We start from the raw sequence: 12659 nt of genomic DNA, 5'->3' as shown, positions 1-12659 counted from the left end.
TGGTGGAACGGGCGCCACGTCGGCCAATAACCTTCTTCTCCGCATCCGACGGATTCTAGACAGATGTTAGAGTTCATTGACAACAGACGGAAAGGGGTCGAAAAATTAGGCGGACCCGGAGTGGACTTTTTTGAGGTTGAGAAGAAAAGTTGTATACCTTGATCTTCTTCGTCATCATCATCGACCACATCTGTCGCTAGCGAATCAGCACCCTCACAGGCGTTAGCAACCATGGCATCAATCGCACGCAACACACTGCGCACGGCGCTGCACCAACCATCTTCATTCGCCTCAACCTCCGCAGCAGTCGCATCGAGCAGTAAACTCCCTTCACCCTCGCGCTCCAACTCAACCGTCGCTACACCACTCGGTACCCCATCATCTGACGTCGAATCGGAAGCAGGTCCGACCCCCGTACAATACAGCTACTTCGTCCCGCGCGTCGGTAAGACGCTCTCCTCTCTCCCCGTCTACACCGATGTACGCAACGGTGGCACGCGCACCATGACCGAAGTCCGCAAGATCCAAGGCTCCATCTCGGACCTCAAGACCGACCTCTCCCTCTTCCTCGCAGAATCCTACGCCGATGCAGAGGCAGACATGTTCGGACAGGAGGTGAATAAGAAGCCGCTCCGCGTCAAGCCAGGACGGAAGATGTTGGCGAGGACGGGCAACCCGAGCTATCTGGATCCCGTTCAGACCGGCAAGGTTGTGGGGAGCGGGAAGATCAAGATCCGAGGGAATCGGGTGGATGAGGTGAGGGCCTTCTTGGAAAGTAGAGGGTTCTAATCCCATCCCGACCAGATACACGGGCCGTGGTCTCACATAGCATTGATTCATATCAGCATCTCAATACACACGCATTTCACAAACGGCCAGGTCAACGAGGTGAAGCGAATGCAATTGCTGAGCGTACATCAGTCGAACCCGGCCCCGGAGCGCTGCTTCTTGCGCTTGTTCGCCTTGTTATGCTTCTTACTTCCCGCCTGACCCTGCTGCCCACTGCCGATCTTGATCACCGAGCCGTCGTTGGCGATCCTGCCCTGAATCGCGGCGGTCGGCAACCCTGTCCTGCCCACGATGGTCGGCTTGGACGAAGCCATGGTGTCGAAGAATGCCGAATCAAGAGCTTTCGACTTCGCCGACTGCCGCGGGACACCTGACCCTCTGCTTCGTGTCAATTCTGCGAGTTCCGCCTGCAGGTCTGCATCGAGGTCGTCGAAGTCGCCGTCGGCAGCCTCGTGTTCGGCGAGGTGCGCGGTGGAGGGATCGTATTTGCGACCGGCGAGGGCCGCGCGTGCACGCTCGCGCTGGGCCGCGTTGTAAGTGTCGGCGTCGACGCCAGGTGGCGGGTTGCCGTAGAGCAGCTTGGCGTTGACATAGTCCTTGAGCACGTAACGGACCGCCCGTGACTCGTCTGGGTTGCCCTGGCCCTGACGCGTGTAGCCTCGGGCCACAGCGTAGGCGGTGAGCATCTCGAGACCGGTAGGTACGCCATTGCCGCCTTCTTCTTCCGTGAGCGTCTCGATTCGGATGCCGTACGTGCCCTCGACGATGTCCTTGGGAATACGCTTGGCGACAAGCTCGGCGGGAGCAGTGTACTCTCTCATCTGGTCGATGGGCAGCACACCGTCGCAGACCAATTCTGCCGAGGTCGTGGCGAATTGTGGGAAGACGAGACCGGGGCAATCGCACAGCACAGTGGTGGGCGAGAGGTGGATCGTCTGGAAGTGCTTGGTCTTACCAGGAGTGGAGGAGACCGAGACCTTCTTCTCGCCGAGCAGCGCGTTGATGGTGGATGATTTACCGACATTGGGGTACCCCACGAGACCGACGACGAGCTTGGAAGGTGCGGGCTGGCCGTCGATGGCGAAATCGTCGAGAGGTGGTGCGCATGCCATGAAGAGCTCTTCGAGTTCGAGGACGTTGAGCACGCGAGTTGGGTCGCGAGTAGCAGAGAGGGTCGTGGCAGCGGTAGCGGTAGCAGCGTCGACTGCATCGTCTTGTCCGTAAGCCTTCTCGGCGACCAAGTTGTCACGAACAGCGGCCTGAGAGTGATCGAGCACCCGGTCACTTGCTTCTTGACCTACCAGAGGCTGGGCGTCTTTCGCGCCTTGACTGACCGCAGCAGACGCGGCCTTCACTTCGTCGTCCTCGTCCTCGTCATCCTCCTCGTCTTCGTCACTGTACTCCTCGTCGTCGTCATCCTCGGTGCGTGGCTCTGCGAGCTTGAGCTGCTCCAGACGCAGCCTCTCCTCTTCCTCCGCTCGGGCGAGCTGGATGGCAGCAGCATTGGCTGCACTGAAGAAAGCATATTGAATGCCTTGCGCATCGAAGTAGTCAGCCCAATACCTCCTCTGCTGGTCGTCAAGCAGATCGGCCTTGTTGATGAGCAGCAGATTTCTCCTTGGGCCCTTCTGTGTCGAACCCTCCTCCAGATACTCGATGCCGTTGGTCGAGCCAATGCCAAGACTCGAGACGTACTTCTCGAGATCCTCGCAACGGAAGCGAAGCGGATTCCTTGCGTCAACGATCTGAACGACGAGGTGACTTCGCTCGATGACACGCCACAGCTGACGCCACACCTCCAGATTCCTCTCGAAAGGCGTCAGCACCAATCCGACACCTTCCTGGAGCTCGGCCAGACCGCGCCTCCAATCGAGGAAACCGTCCTTTTCGGCTCGCTCGAGCTGAGCACGTGTGGTAGCACTGGTCCATTCGGGTCGCCTCGGTACACGGAGACGCTCCTTGTTCTGAACGTGCTTCTTGAGCACCTCCTGCTCCTCCTGGCCGGTGAGCAAGTATGGGTTGTGGCGGGTGCGTTCGCGATTGGGGGCAGTGATGACGGTGACACCGCCGTTCCTTCGCTCTGCAGTGAAGTCGGCGTCTGCCAGAGAGGCAGTGTTGAGGAACTCCTCGAGGTCACCTTCGTGAGTGACGGAGCGGAGATTCGAGACGGAGCCATAGTTGTTAATGTCGGTGGTGTGGAATTCGGTCTGGTTGCGCTGCTTGGCCTCCTTTGCTCTGCGGTTGAGGATGGCCCTTCCGAGACCAACGGTGTTCTTGGACTGAGCGAGCGGCATTTTGACGAAGCCGCTGTAGCTGTGATGGGTTATGATGGTGTGAAGAGGTGAAGTAGTGGCGAGCGATGTCAATCACATCTGAACATGGTCACTCGACTGAGCCTTTCCCAAATTTGACTGATCTGCTGCGCTGATTTGTTCAAGAAGAAGAAAAAAAAGGTTGACATCTGCGAAATTTTTCTGGCTACTCCTCCACACAACTCCTCTTTTTGTGGTTAGGGAGCAGCAGAACCCTTTCCGAACCCTTCGAGCTTTCTTCCTGTCCGCCGTTTCTCCGCTTCAGCAACCTGCTAACTTACCGCACTTCGACTTCTCCTCATCCTCACCATCGTCGCATCCAGCGGAGGACGGTCGTCAATATGGATCCGACACTCAAGCTGCTCACGCTGATCAACGTCAGCGCTGCCAAGCCAGGCAAGCGACAGCGATCTTCCAACCTCACGCACTACGACAAGATCACTCGCAAAGCGGTAGCTGCACAGCAAGCTACTGCGTCCACCTCCAAGGCCGCCCTCTCCTCGACACCTTCGCCTTCGAAACGAGCCAAGAATGGCGCAGCTCCCGTCGCATCTACTACCATCTCGCAGAACGGTCTCGAGCTTGTGGGCGAGGTCTCGGACGATGACGAAGAGGACTTTGACGCAGCCTCCTCCTCAGCTCCGAAGAAGCAGCAGAAGAAGAGCCAGATCACCGCGTTCGATGCTCACTTTGGCAGTGACGGTCCACATGCGCAAGCTATCGCCAAACTCCCCGAATCTACCACCTCGCTCACTTGGTCGACTTCGCGGTCCACCCTGCCCTCCTTCTCCACGCAGCTCATTGTTTCGAGCCCTTCTCTTCCCGAATTCGATTCACAGCAGTACTCCGGTCAACCGCAAGTGAAAGTGCTCGATGCATTCAACGCCTTCACCGCCAAACACTTCTCTTCACCGACACCACTCCACAAAGCGCTCGCCACGACGCTTGGCAGCTACGCTGACTTCTGCGATGCCAATGTTGCCCTCCGTGACCGCGCGCAGTACCGCCAAGTGCTCGCCATGCACGCCATGTCGCACGTCGCCAAAACACGTCGTCGAGTCCTCAAGAATAACGAGAAGCTCGCCAAGCTCGCCGCTAGCGGCGCATCCGACGCTGACACTGACCTCGATCTGCGCGACCAAGGCTTCACGCGACCCAAAGTGCTCGTCCTCCTACCCTTCCGCAACTCCGCGCTTGAATGGGTCGATCTGCTCACCAAGTTCAGTCTCTGTTCGCAGGTGGACAACAAGTCGCGCTTTGCCAAGGAGTACAACCTTCCCGAAGGGGCGATTGACAAGCTCGCTGATGCCTCGGTGGCAGCCAAGTATCCCGAGGATCACATCGCCAACTTTGCCGGAAACATCGACGACTCGTTCAAGCTCGGGCTCAAGGTCACACGAAAGAGTCTCAAGCTGTTCAGTGGATTCTACGACTCGGATGTCATCGTTGCTTCTCCGCTCGGGTTGCGATTGGGAATGGAGAAGGATAAGGGCGACAGCGATTTCCTGAGCAGCATCGAGATGGTGATCGTCGACCAGACCGATGTGATCAGCATGCAGAACTGGGAGCATCTCGAGTACGTCTTCGACAAACTCAACCACATCCCACGTCAGAGTCGAGACACCGACTTCTCCCGCGTGAAGCAGTTCTACCTGGACAATCGCGCGGGGATGTTTCGGCAAACGATCATGCTCTCCGCGCACGATTTCCCCGCCTTGCGCTCCGTGTACAACCACACGCTGCAGAACGTTGCGGGCAAGATCCGAACCGTCGCCCCCACGCCCGAGAGCGAGGCGGAGATGTCCAAGGTCGTCTCTGGTGTCCGTCAGACGTTTACACGATTCGAAGCGGCCAACCCGCACTCCGAGCCCGACCTCCGCTTCGCCCACTTCACGACCAAGACCTTGGCGCAGCTGAGCAAGTCGGCCGTCAGCAGCAGTCACACGCTCATCCTCGTCCCCAGCTACTTTGACTTTGTGCGCCTCGACGCGTTCCTCCGGGAGCACAACGAGAAGCGCAAACCCGGCGAGACGGCCAACCTCTCCTACACGAGCATCTCGGAATACTCGACACCCAAGGACATTCGAAGGGCGAGAGAGGCCTTTGCCAGTGGGAAAAAGAGGTTCCTCCTGCTGACCGAGAGAGCGCATTTCTACCGAAGATTCAAGATCAGGGGCACGAAGACGGTCGTATTCTATCAGGTTCCCCAGAACGCGAGGTATTTCTCGGAGGTGTTGGAGTTCCCGTTTTTGAATAAGGATTGGGGAGAGGAGGAGGAGGTGGATGCGAACGAGGTTGCGAGCTATGTGGTGTATAGCAAGTACGATCTGATCGGTCTGGAGAAGGTGGTGGGCACGGAGCAGGCAAAGGCTATGGTGGCGGGCGATAAGGCGACGTGGAAGTTTGTATGAATTCAAAGATCGGTCGTCACGAAGGAGCAGCAACACAGACTTTGACTGTGATGTTGTTTGTGGAATGACGGCTTTGTCATTCCACAGATGTTTGTCTGCAACAGTGTGATCAATTCAGAGACTGTGAAAGCAACGTGAGCCTCTCGGACCTGGCGACGATCTCCGATGGAAGCACGTCGAAGATCTGCCTTCGAGCTTGCAATGTGACCTCCCTTTGGCCCGTTACCGCAAGGAAGGGCTCAAGAACGTCGAATACCAACGTCTCGACGAGACCCACAACTGTCTTGACGAGCACCGTCGACTGCCCGCTCGCAGCGCCATCGTTGAGCCCCACTGGTTTCGACCAGGCGACCAAGTTCTTGAGCAACCGCTGCACCAGGGCATCCACCACCTCTGCCGCTGCCCTCGCTCCTTCCTCTCCACCCTTCATATGCATCCCGGTCTCCATCACCTCCTTCAATCTCCCAATCTGAGCCCCAAAAACGTCTAAGAACGCCTCGACCAAGCTGACGTACCGAACATGCTCAGCACCCAACAGCGCCCTCACCACCCAATCGACCGACTCCACCGCCTCGCGCGTATGCTCTGCGAACCAGGGCGAAAAGGCCCCCCTATTCGCCAATGTAATCAAATGTCCCACGAGCACATTAGCGATAATAGTCGTAAGCACCTCGTCGTCGCCCCCCACCGTTGCCTGTGCATCAGCGTGGGCCCGTTTCACATACCCAAATGCCCCCTTATACCACTCCATCTCCGGTAGACATATTGCGCCCTCATACCAAGGCATCCCCTCTCCGGAAGGTGTTGGCTGAGAAAAGGGTACCCAGAGACACATCTCGTGTCGCGCATAGAACTGCCAGATCTGTGCCAGGGAGAGACCGCCCCACACCTGCGCGTACTCCTCGGGATAGAGGGAACGCCACGATTCGAAGCGCGCAACGACGCTGCGTGGATGCGGATCGTAGTCTGTCGGTTTCGGCGAAGTGCGCTCTGGGTAGAGGTGGCCGAAGGCGTAAGGTGCCAGGCCGGTGAGGGCTCCCGGGTCGACATATTCGACTGCTTGCACGTCGGCGAAGATGGATCGGCGGGTTGAGGCGATTTCGCGCTGGGCGAGGGTGAAGGAGAGCTCGTCGGCGGGGTCCAGACGGTCCAGTTGTGGCGCTTCGGTTGGTGCCAGCAGACCATACTCCTCGGTACCTGGTACGATCTCGTCATCTTCCTCCTCGGCGAGATTGAGCACCGCGCTCTTCGCAAGCCTGATCTGAAGAGACGCTTCCAGCTTTGCATCGAGCCACCTGCCCATCCGCTTCGAGTGCATACTGTTCTGTTTGAATAGCAAATCCAATGCTTGCTTCTCCACCTCCTCGAGCCTCCCGATCTTCTCCTCCATGAACCGCGCCAAGCTGCCCACAAATTCATCGAGCTCGTTGAACCAGCTGGCCTTGTCCTCGACCTGTGCAACTTTCACCTTATTCTCCGCCTCACCTGCCTCTATCGTCTCCAACTCCTTCGTCGACGATTCTACCACAGCCGCGTTGGCAGCCGTACTCTGATCCAGCGCACGAACCGTGAGCTCCAGCCGCGTAGAGCACGATCCAACGGACGGCAACGGCACCGCTGCAGGTATTGGCGCCGATCGAAAGGGCGAAGCCTCTCTCGACTGCGAAGTCTGTGTCACGTTCTGCGTACGTCGCAACTGCGCCCGTTCCCACTCCTCTTCGTCTTCATCCATCTCGTCTTCCACCACGGCATCTTCATCAAAATCACCGCGCACAGCAGCGTCCATCTCCCGCCTCTGTCGGTCAATCCATTCCTTCTCCGCCTTCTCGCCGAGAGGTATGCGGTCGGTGGCGCCGGTGAACTCGGCAAAATCGTCTTCGCCATCGCCCAGCTCGTCTTCCTCCCGCTGCAGTCTGGAGTGCGGATGCGGCCCGTCGTCGATCTCCATCGCATCGTACTTCTTCAGTGCGGAGGACTTGGAGAACGGCGCTAGGGAGATGAAGTCTTCCGAAGAGGAGGTGGTGTTCGCGGCGGCGGCGCGGAGCTTGGCGCGCTTCTCCTTGGCTGCGCGGATGACGCTTTCGCTGGGAATGGCGTCGTGTGCGAAGTCAGCGGCGAACTTGCTTCGAGCGAGGTCGCCGTCACCGTGGTCTTCAAGCGCCATGCGAGAGGTCTGCGCCACCATGGGATCGTCGATGCGTGTGCCTGGTCCAAGAGGCTGTTCCGGGGTAGGACTGTGTGCCCTTGAACGCGAGGTAGGTGTTGATGAACGTAGCTCTTCAAGGTATCTGGAGGTATACAGGCCGGACGAGGCGCTGGAAGGGACTTCAGATGTCTGTGTTGGAATCGACTGGAAGGTCGTTGGACGAAGCGGTGTCGACCGTCCTGGGGCCTCTGTCGAGGATGAGGTGTCGGCTGCAGATCTTCTAGCCGGTTTACCTGTCGTGTTGAGTTTCGAGCGACGGACTTCAAAGGCATCGCCTTCATCTCCAAGATCATCTTCGACCATGACACTGACCGCAGGACGCTGCTTTGACGCCAATGTTGAGTTTAACCCCGTTCTGCTGCTGGCTGCCACGGAGGAAGAGGATGGCGTTCCCCTCGCCCCTTTTGCTCGGGACCGGAAGACGACATTTGACCTGGGGATGTCTTCCTCGTCTTCGTTGTCGAGCCCTTTAACGGCCCGACGGGGTGCTCTCGAGCTCGATACAATGCCACTGTCCTTTGCCGTAACCGACTTGATGGAGACGCTTGACGGCACAGCCTCGACATCTTCTTCATCGTCGTAGGTCGAGCTGAGCCTCGAAGCTGAGCTTCTCGGCTTGCTCCTCTTGACAAAGCCGCCGATGCCACCGCTCATCCTGAGCGAGCGTCGATGCGAATCCAGCGGGAGCGGTCTCTGAGACGCTGGGCCCGTTTGTGCTGTTGTTATGCGGTGTGTGGGAATGAAGTGGGATCTGGAAGTATCGCAAGACAAGGCTCAGTTCTCCTCCACCACCAATAGGGTCCGGATCCCGAAATTCTCGCAGGACCCTGAAGCACTCACACCTGGCGGATATGGTCAGGCTCGCACTCACACTCACTCACGGACTCTTTCAGCACAGAGCAATACAGAGCAAGTACCTTCAAACATTCATGGATGAGCGTAGAGTTACAATGATACAAATACAAAAGGCGTCTGGACGACGAAATGGGTGAGCTTGACTATGGCCGTTTGGTGCATGTTTGCTGCTGTTAAGCCTTCTTCTTGAGCTTCAACTTGAGCCCTGGCGTCGGCGTGCCACTGCCTGGAGCGGGGCTCTCCGAAGGCGCCCGAGACTCTCCTGGCGTCTGCACTGTTGGAGTCATAGGTGTCATCGGTCCTGCGCTGCCGATTCCAATTCCCATGGCCATACCAGGACCAAAGAAGCCGCCTCCACTGGCCAGATGAGGCATTCCTGGCCTTCCTCCGCCGGCTGGGGTGCCCGGTGTGCCTGCGCCGCTCCCACCTGCCGCTCCACCTGCTCCATTCTTGCCGCCGTCCTTCTGGAACATGGGGCAAGAAGTGTTGGTCGACATGTGACCGACTTCTCCACAACGACCGCAGCGTCGCTTGGTGTCGGTCTTGTTGAGCAAGCTCTTATAGCCGCCTGGGATCGCGAGACCTTCTGCGGCGGCCTTGGCGTTCTTGCGCTGGATACGGCGTTCTTGGTTCTTCTTGCGCTGTGCGAGCTCCTCCTGCAGTCGCTTCATGCGCGCCATGTCGATGGCTGCGTCGCCGGTCGGCAGCAAGTCTTCGGTGGCGATGGCTTCGTCCTCGATCTTCTTGCGTTGTGTGAGATAGGCGTTGATGACGGCTGGATCGCGCACCATCTCGCGCTGCCACTTGCCGTTGATGAAGCGGCGAATGCGGAGGATCTTGTTCGACTTGTCCGCACCATCGCCGTTGACCGTGCTCATGGTGCTCGGACTGCGGTCTCGACGGACAGACTCGCCCCGACCGCCGTTGCGAGGAGCGTCGGGCTTTCCTCCGTTGGCTGCCAAAAGCGCACGTCGTTCGTCCTCCGCGGTCACCTTTGGCGGCACCGGATTGGACAGCGATCGACACTGTGCTCTCCAAATACGGTCTATCTCGGATCGGTAGACCGCCTGCTGTTCGGCGACGCTGTACTTATGACCTGACTTCTTCTTGGCGTCTGCTTCGGCTTGTGCGAGACGTTCTTCCACGTCTTCGCCGGCTCGCACGAAGATCTCCTTCATCGAGACTCGAATGAAGCTGAAAGCTTCGCCGCGGCCGGTCGGGTCACCATCGCCGTGCAACTTGAGCATGGCCTTGCCCTGCGTAGCATTCAAGAAGTTCTTGCTGGTGATCCAGGGCGCAAGCAGCTGCTCGATGTCCATCTTGCTCTCGTCGTCGTCGTCCCCCTCGGCAGTATTTGTGTAACCGCAGTCGAGCAAGTGTCGCTGACCGACTTGCATGCTTTCAGCGAGACAGATGTTCTCCGGTGGCAGCATTTTGAGCAGCTCGGCTTCCTCTGGCACGACAATGTGTGGCTTGAGCTTCCAGAAACCCTGATTGACGTCGCCTGCCTTGCGGTTGTACTCCATGAACTCCTTGAGCCTTTGTCGCATCTGCAGCTCGTTTTGGTCCGGGAAGTAGCGCATCAAACGGTGGATCTTGATACGCTGTCGCTGACTCTTCTGAATGAGCTTGTACGCGATCATCTGGAGGCGATACTTGATGTTGTTGGTGATGAGACGGGCGTGAGGTCCTGGGATTTGCTGGACCGGGTACGTCTGGCCGACAACAAAGAGGTTGCGGATCTCTCGCAGATAGTAGCGGATCTCGTTCTTGGTAGTGCTCCGGATGAGGAGGAAATCCGTATGGGCGGGCTTGTGGCGGAAGAGGGGCGCGCGGATCATGTTGTTGTACAACGTCGGCTGCACCTGTCCTCGCTCGATATTGCCAAATTTCATGAAAGGCGACTCATCCGCCACGTCAAGCAAGTAGGGCTCTCCGATGTCCATCTTCGGAACATGCTCATCCTTGGCGTCCTTCTTGCGGTAGTAGTTGACGAGGAGGCTGCCCATACCAATCTTCGAGAGGAGCGGCGGATACTCCTCCGAATACTCGTACAGCACGTAGGGCCCAGTGTCCTTGAGCGTCAGGTCTCGCGTGGTGCGAAGCATCTCGTTCGGATCTTTGGCTTTGCGTGCGCCGGCGCCTTCCTTCTTCTTCTTGGACGAGATGGTCTTGGAGAAGTGGAGGGGCATGTTGGTGGGGAACTGCATGGCGGGACGATGGAACGATCTCGCTTCTGCTTTTGTAAGCTTGGTTTTGTACCAAGGTAGCTGCAATTTGATGGCAGGCCATGCATGTTGGACGACGAGCTTTCCGAGCGTCTGACGAACACGTTGGCGGTGCTCACGCGTCTGCTCGTAGAACTTGTCGTTCGACAGATTGAGTGGATCGAGTTCTGCTTGACGCCTTGCGAGATCGCGCTGGGCAGCTGCGGAGACAACAGGTGCGTCGGAACGCAGAAGGGAGTTCTGTTTGGTCTTCGGCCCGAGGTCCTCCTCTAGCATCATCTGCGGGTCGTTCATGTCGAGGACCAGCTTGTCGAAAGCCTCGAAGGTTGTATGTGCGTCCCATATGATACTGCGAGTCCATGCACCCCTGAAGAGATCGTGGTTGAAGGGCTTGTCGATGGCTGGCGGTGCAAGTGTAGCCAAAGGCTCCGACAACAACTCGGCCTTCACGTCGATAGTAACCTCTGGCATTGTTGAAGCAAGATTCGATGGATCCCAAACGATGCGATCTTCCCAGTCATCGAGCTCGACAGGCGCCAGAGCGGCGCTGCGTTTCTCAGCTTTGACGTCCGGAGTTGAAACGACGGCGAGCTCGATCTCATCGTCAGCTGCATCCGTCCGACGAGCACCAGTTGCAGAAGGGTCCAGCTCGCTGGTGAGACCAGGAAGGATGGACGCATGGTGGGGACGGACGACAGAGGACCGTACCAATTCCTCCCTTGTCGACTTGGGTATCGGCAGCTCATCTTCTGGGGTGATGTGGAACTTGGCGGATGGAGCACCGAGCTTGCGCTTCTTTGAGGGTCGTGTGGCAAAGAGCTCGGTGAAGTTGAGGATCTTTCCCGGCTCAAAGTCGGGAAAGTGTTGCTTGACTTCTTCCATATCGACGAAAGGGCGGGCAGGCGGCGCACCCGACATATACGGCTGTTGGGATTGAGGCGGTGTTTGCGGCGAGTCCTGCCGTGAGCTTTGAGCGGTTGGTAGGAGCAAGGGCGCACGCCCTGGTGGAGCGGCGCTGGACGAGGAGTGCGGAGGCGCCGACAAGAATGCCATGTCGCTGTCATCGTCGCGTTCTTCCTTGACCTTGATCATGCCTTCGCCGAACCGTGAGAAGCCGTTGGCCTGCGTTGAATGACCATTCGCCTGAGGCAGCGAAGGCTGTTGTGAAAGAGGCACGTCTTCGTCTTCCTCGCTCGCATCATCGTCGAAGTCGTCGACCTCTCCTCGAAGCGGTGCCCTTGGCTGTTCGAGCTGTGCCAAGCCTTGTCGGTAGTACCTGTCAAGCTCGGCTCGTTCCTCGGCGTCGTGTTCACCATCCCGCTCGCGCCTCATCTCATCGTCGACCTCTGTCTCCCAGTCTTTGGAGGAGGCGCCATTGCGGTGATATGCGTCGCCGCCAAAGTCGTTGTCGTCGTCCGCAAATCTGTCATTGTAGATGTCTTCCTGCTTGATCCTGCCACTGCCCGAGGCGATGCCGAGACGTTCGAGATCAGACTGGTGCTGCTCATCGATACCGAGGTCTCGGAGCACATTGCCAAGGGCGAGACCGCCAAGATGCAGGGCGGCATTCTGTTCGTCCTCCATGACCGCAATGCTCTGCGCTAGGGGCGACTGCGGCCGTGCCCAGTGTGAGCTGTAAGGTGATCCGGCTGGCTATGCCAGCATAGATGTGCTCGTCAATGCGCCTCAGACGAGCAGCATGGAGCGCGAAAGGCTATGCCAGCGTTTGCGATGGTCGGCAAGTGTCGAGAGAAGAAGGGTGAAAGTAGTGGTATGTGAAGGAGGATGTGTCACAAGACTCTGTGAAGCTAGTGAGCACTGGCTTGACCGACTGCCGAGGATCTGATACTGGTCTGGC

General features: G+C 58.0%; 5 protein-coding genes across 5 annotated transcripts; 2 read left to right on the top strand and 3 right to left on the bottom strand.

The window, feature by feature from the left end:
* Nucleotides 1-231: 231 nt before the first annotated feature.
* PSEUBRA_004592 (Ribosomal protein L49/IMG2) lies at nucleotides 232-789 on the top strand (the record flags this gene model as incomplete). Its single annotated transcript, XM_016438114.1, has 1 exon — nucleotides 232-789. The coding sequence occupies one exon, from the start codon at nucleotides 232-234 to the stop codon at nucleotides 787-789; it is 558 nt and encodes a 185-aa protein (XP_016291666.1).
* Nucleotides 790-917: 128 nt separating this feature from the next.
* On the bottom strand, nucleotides 918-3083 carry PSEUBRA_004591 (GTP binding domain protein; the record flags this gene model as incomplete). Its single annotated transcript, XM_016438094.1, has 1 exon — nucleotides 918-3083. One exon carries the CDS (start codon nucleotides 3081-3083, stop codon nucleotides 918-920), a length of 2166 nt encoding a protein of 721 aa, XP_016291665.1.
* A 359-nt stretch (nucleotides 3084-3442) lies between these two features.
* On the top strand, nucleotides 3443-5512 carry PSEUBRA_004590 (Digestive organ expansion factor, predicted; the record flags this gene model as incomplete). The annotated part of the gene is made up of 1 exon (XM_016438110.1): nucleotides 3443-5512. One exon carries the CDS (start codon nucleotides 3443-3445, stop codon nucleotides 5510-5512), a length of 2070 nt encoding a protein of 689 aa, XP_016291664.1.
* A 109-nt stretch (nucleotides 5513-5621) lies between these two features.
* Nucleotides 5622-8372, bottom strand: PSEUBRA_004589 (Pre-mRNA-splicing factor Ntr2; the record flags this gene model as incomplete). The annotated part of the gene is made up of 1 exon (XM_016438108.2): nucleotides 5622-8372. One exon carries the CDS (start codon nucleotides 8370-8372, stop codon nucleotides 5622-5624), a length of 2751 nt encoding a protein of 916 aa, XP_016291663.2.
* A 374-nt stretch (nucleotides 8373-8746) lies between these two features.
* PSEUBRA_004588 (Transcription initiation factor TFIID subunit 1, domain of unknown function) lies at nucleotides 8747-12385 on the bottom strand (the record flags this gene model as incomplete). Its single annotated transcript, XM_016438106.1, has 1 exon — nucleotides 8747-12385. One exon carries the CDS (start codon nucleotides 12383-12385, stop codon nucleotides 8747-8749), a length of 3639 nt encoding a protein of 1212 aa, XP_016291662.1.
* Between the last annotated feature and the right edge of the window lie 274 nt (nucleotides 12386-12659).

This window comes from Kalmanozyma brasiliensis (genome assembly GCF_000497045.1).
Source record: "Kalmanozyma brasiliensis GHG001 unplaced genomic scaffold PSEUBRA_SCAF3, whole genome shotgun sequence".
Lineage (NCBI taxonomy): Eukaryota > Fungi > Basidiomycota > Ustilaginomycetes > Ustilaginales > Kalmanozyma > Kalmanozyma brasiliensis.
This window is presented reverse-complemented; position numbering and strand designations above follow the sequence as displayed.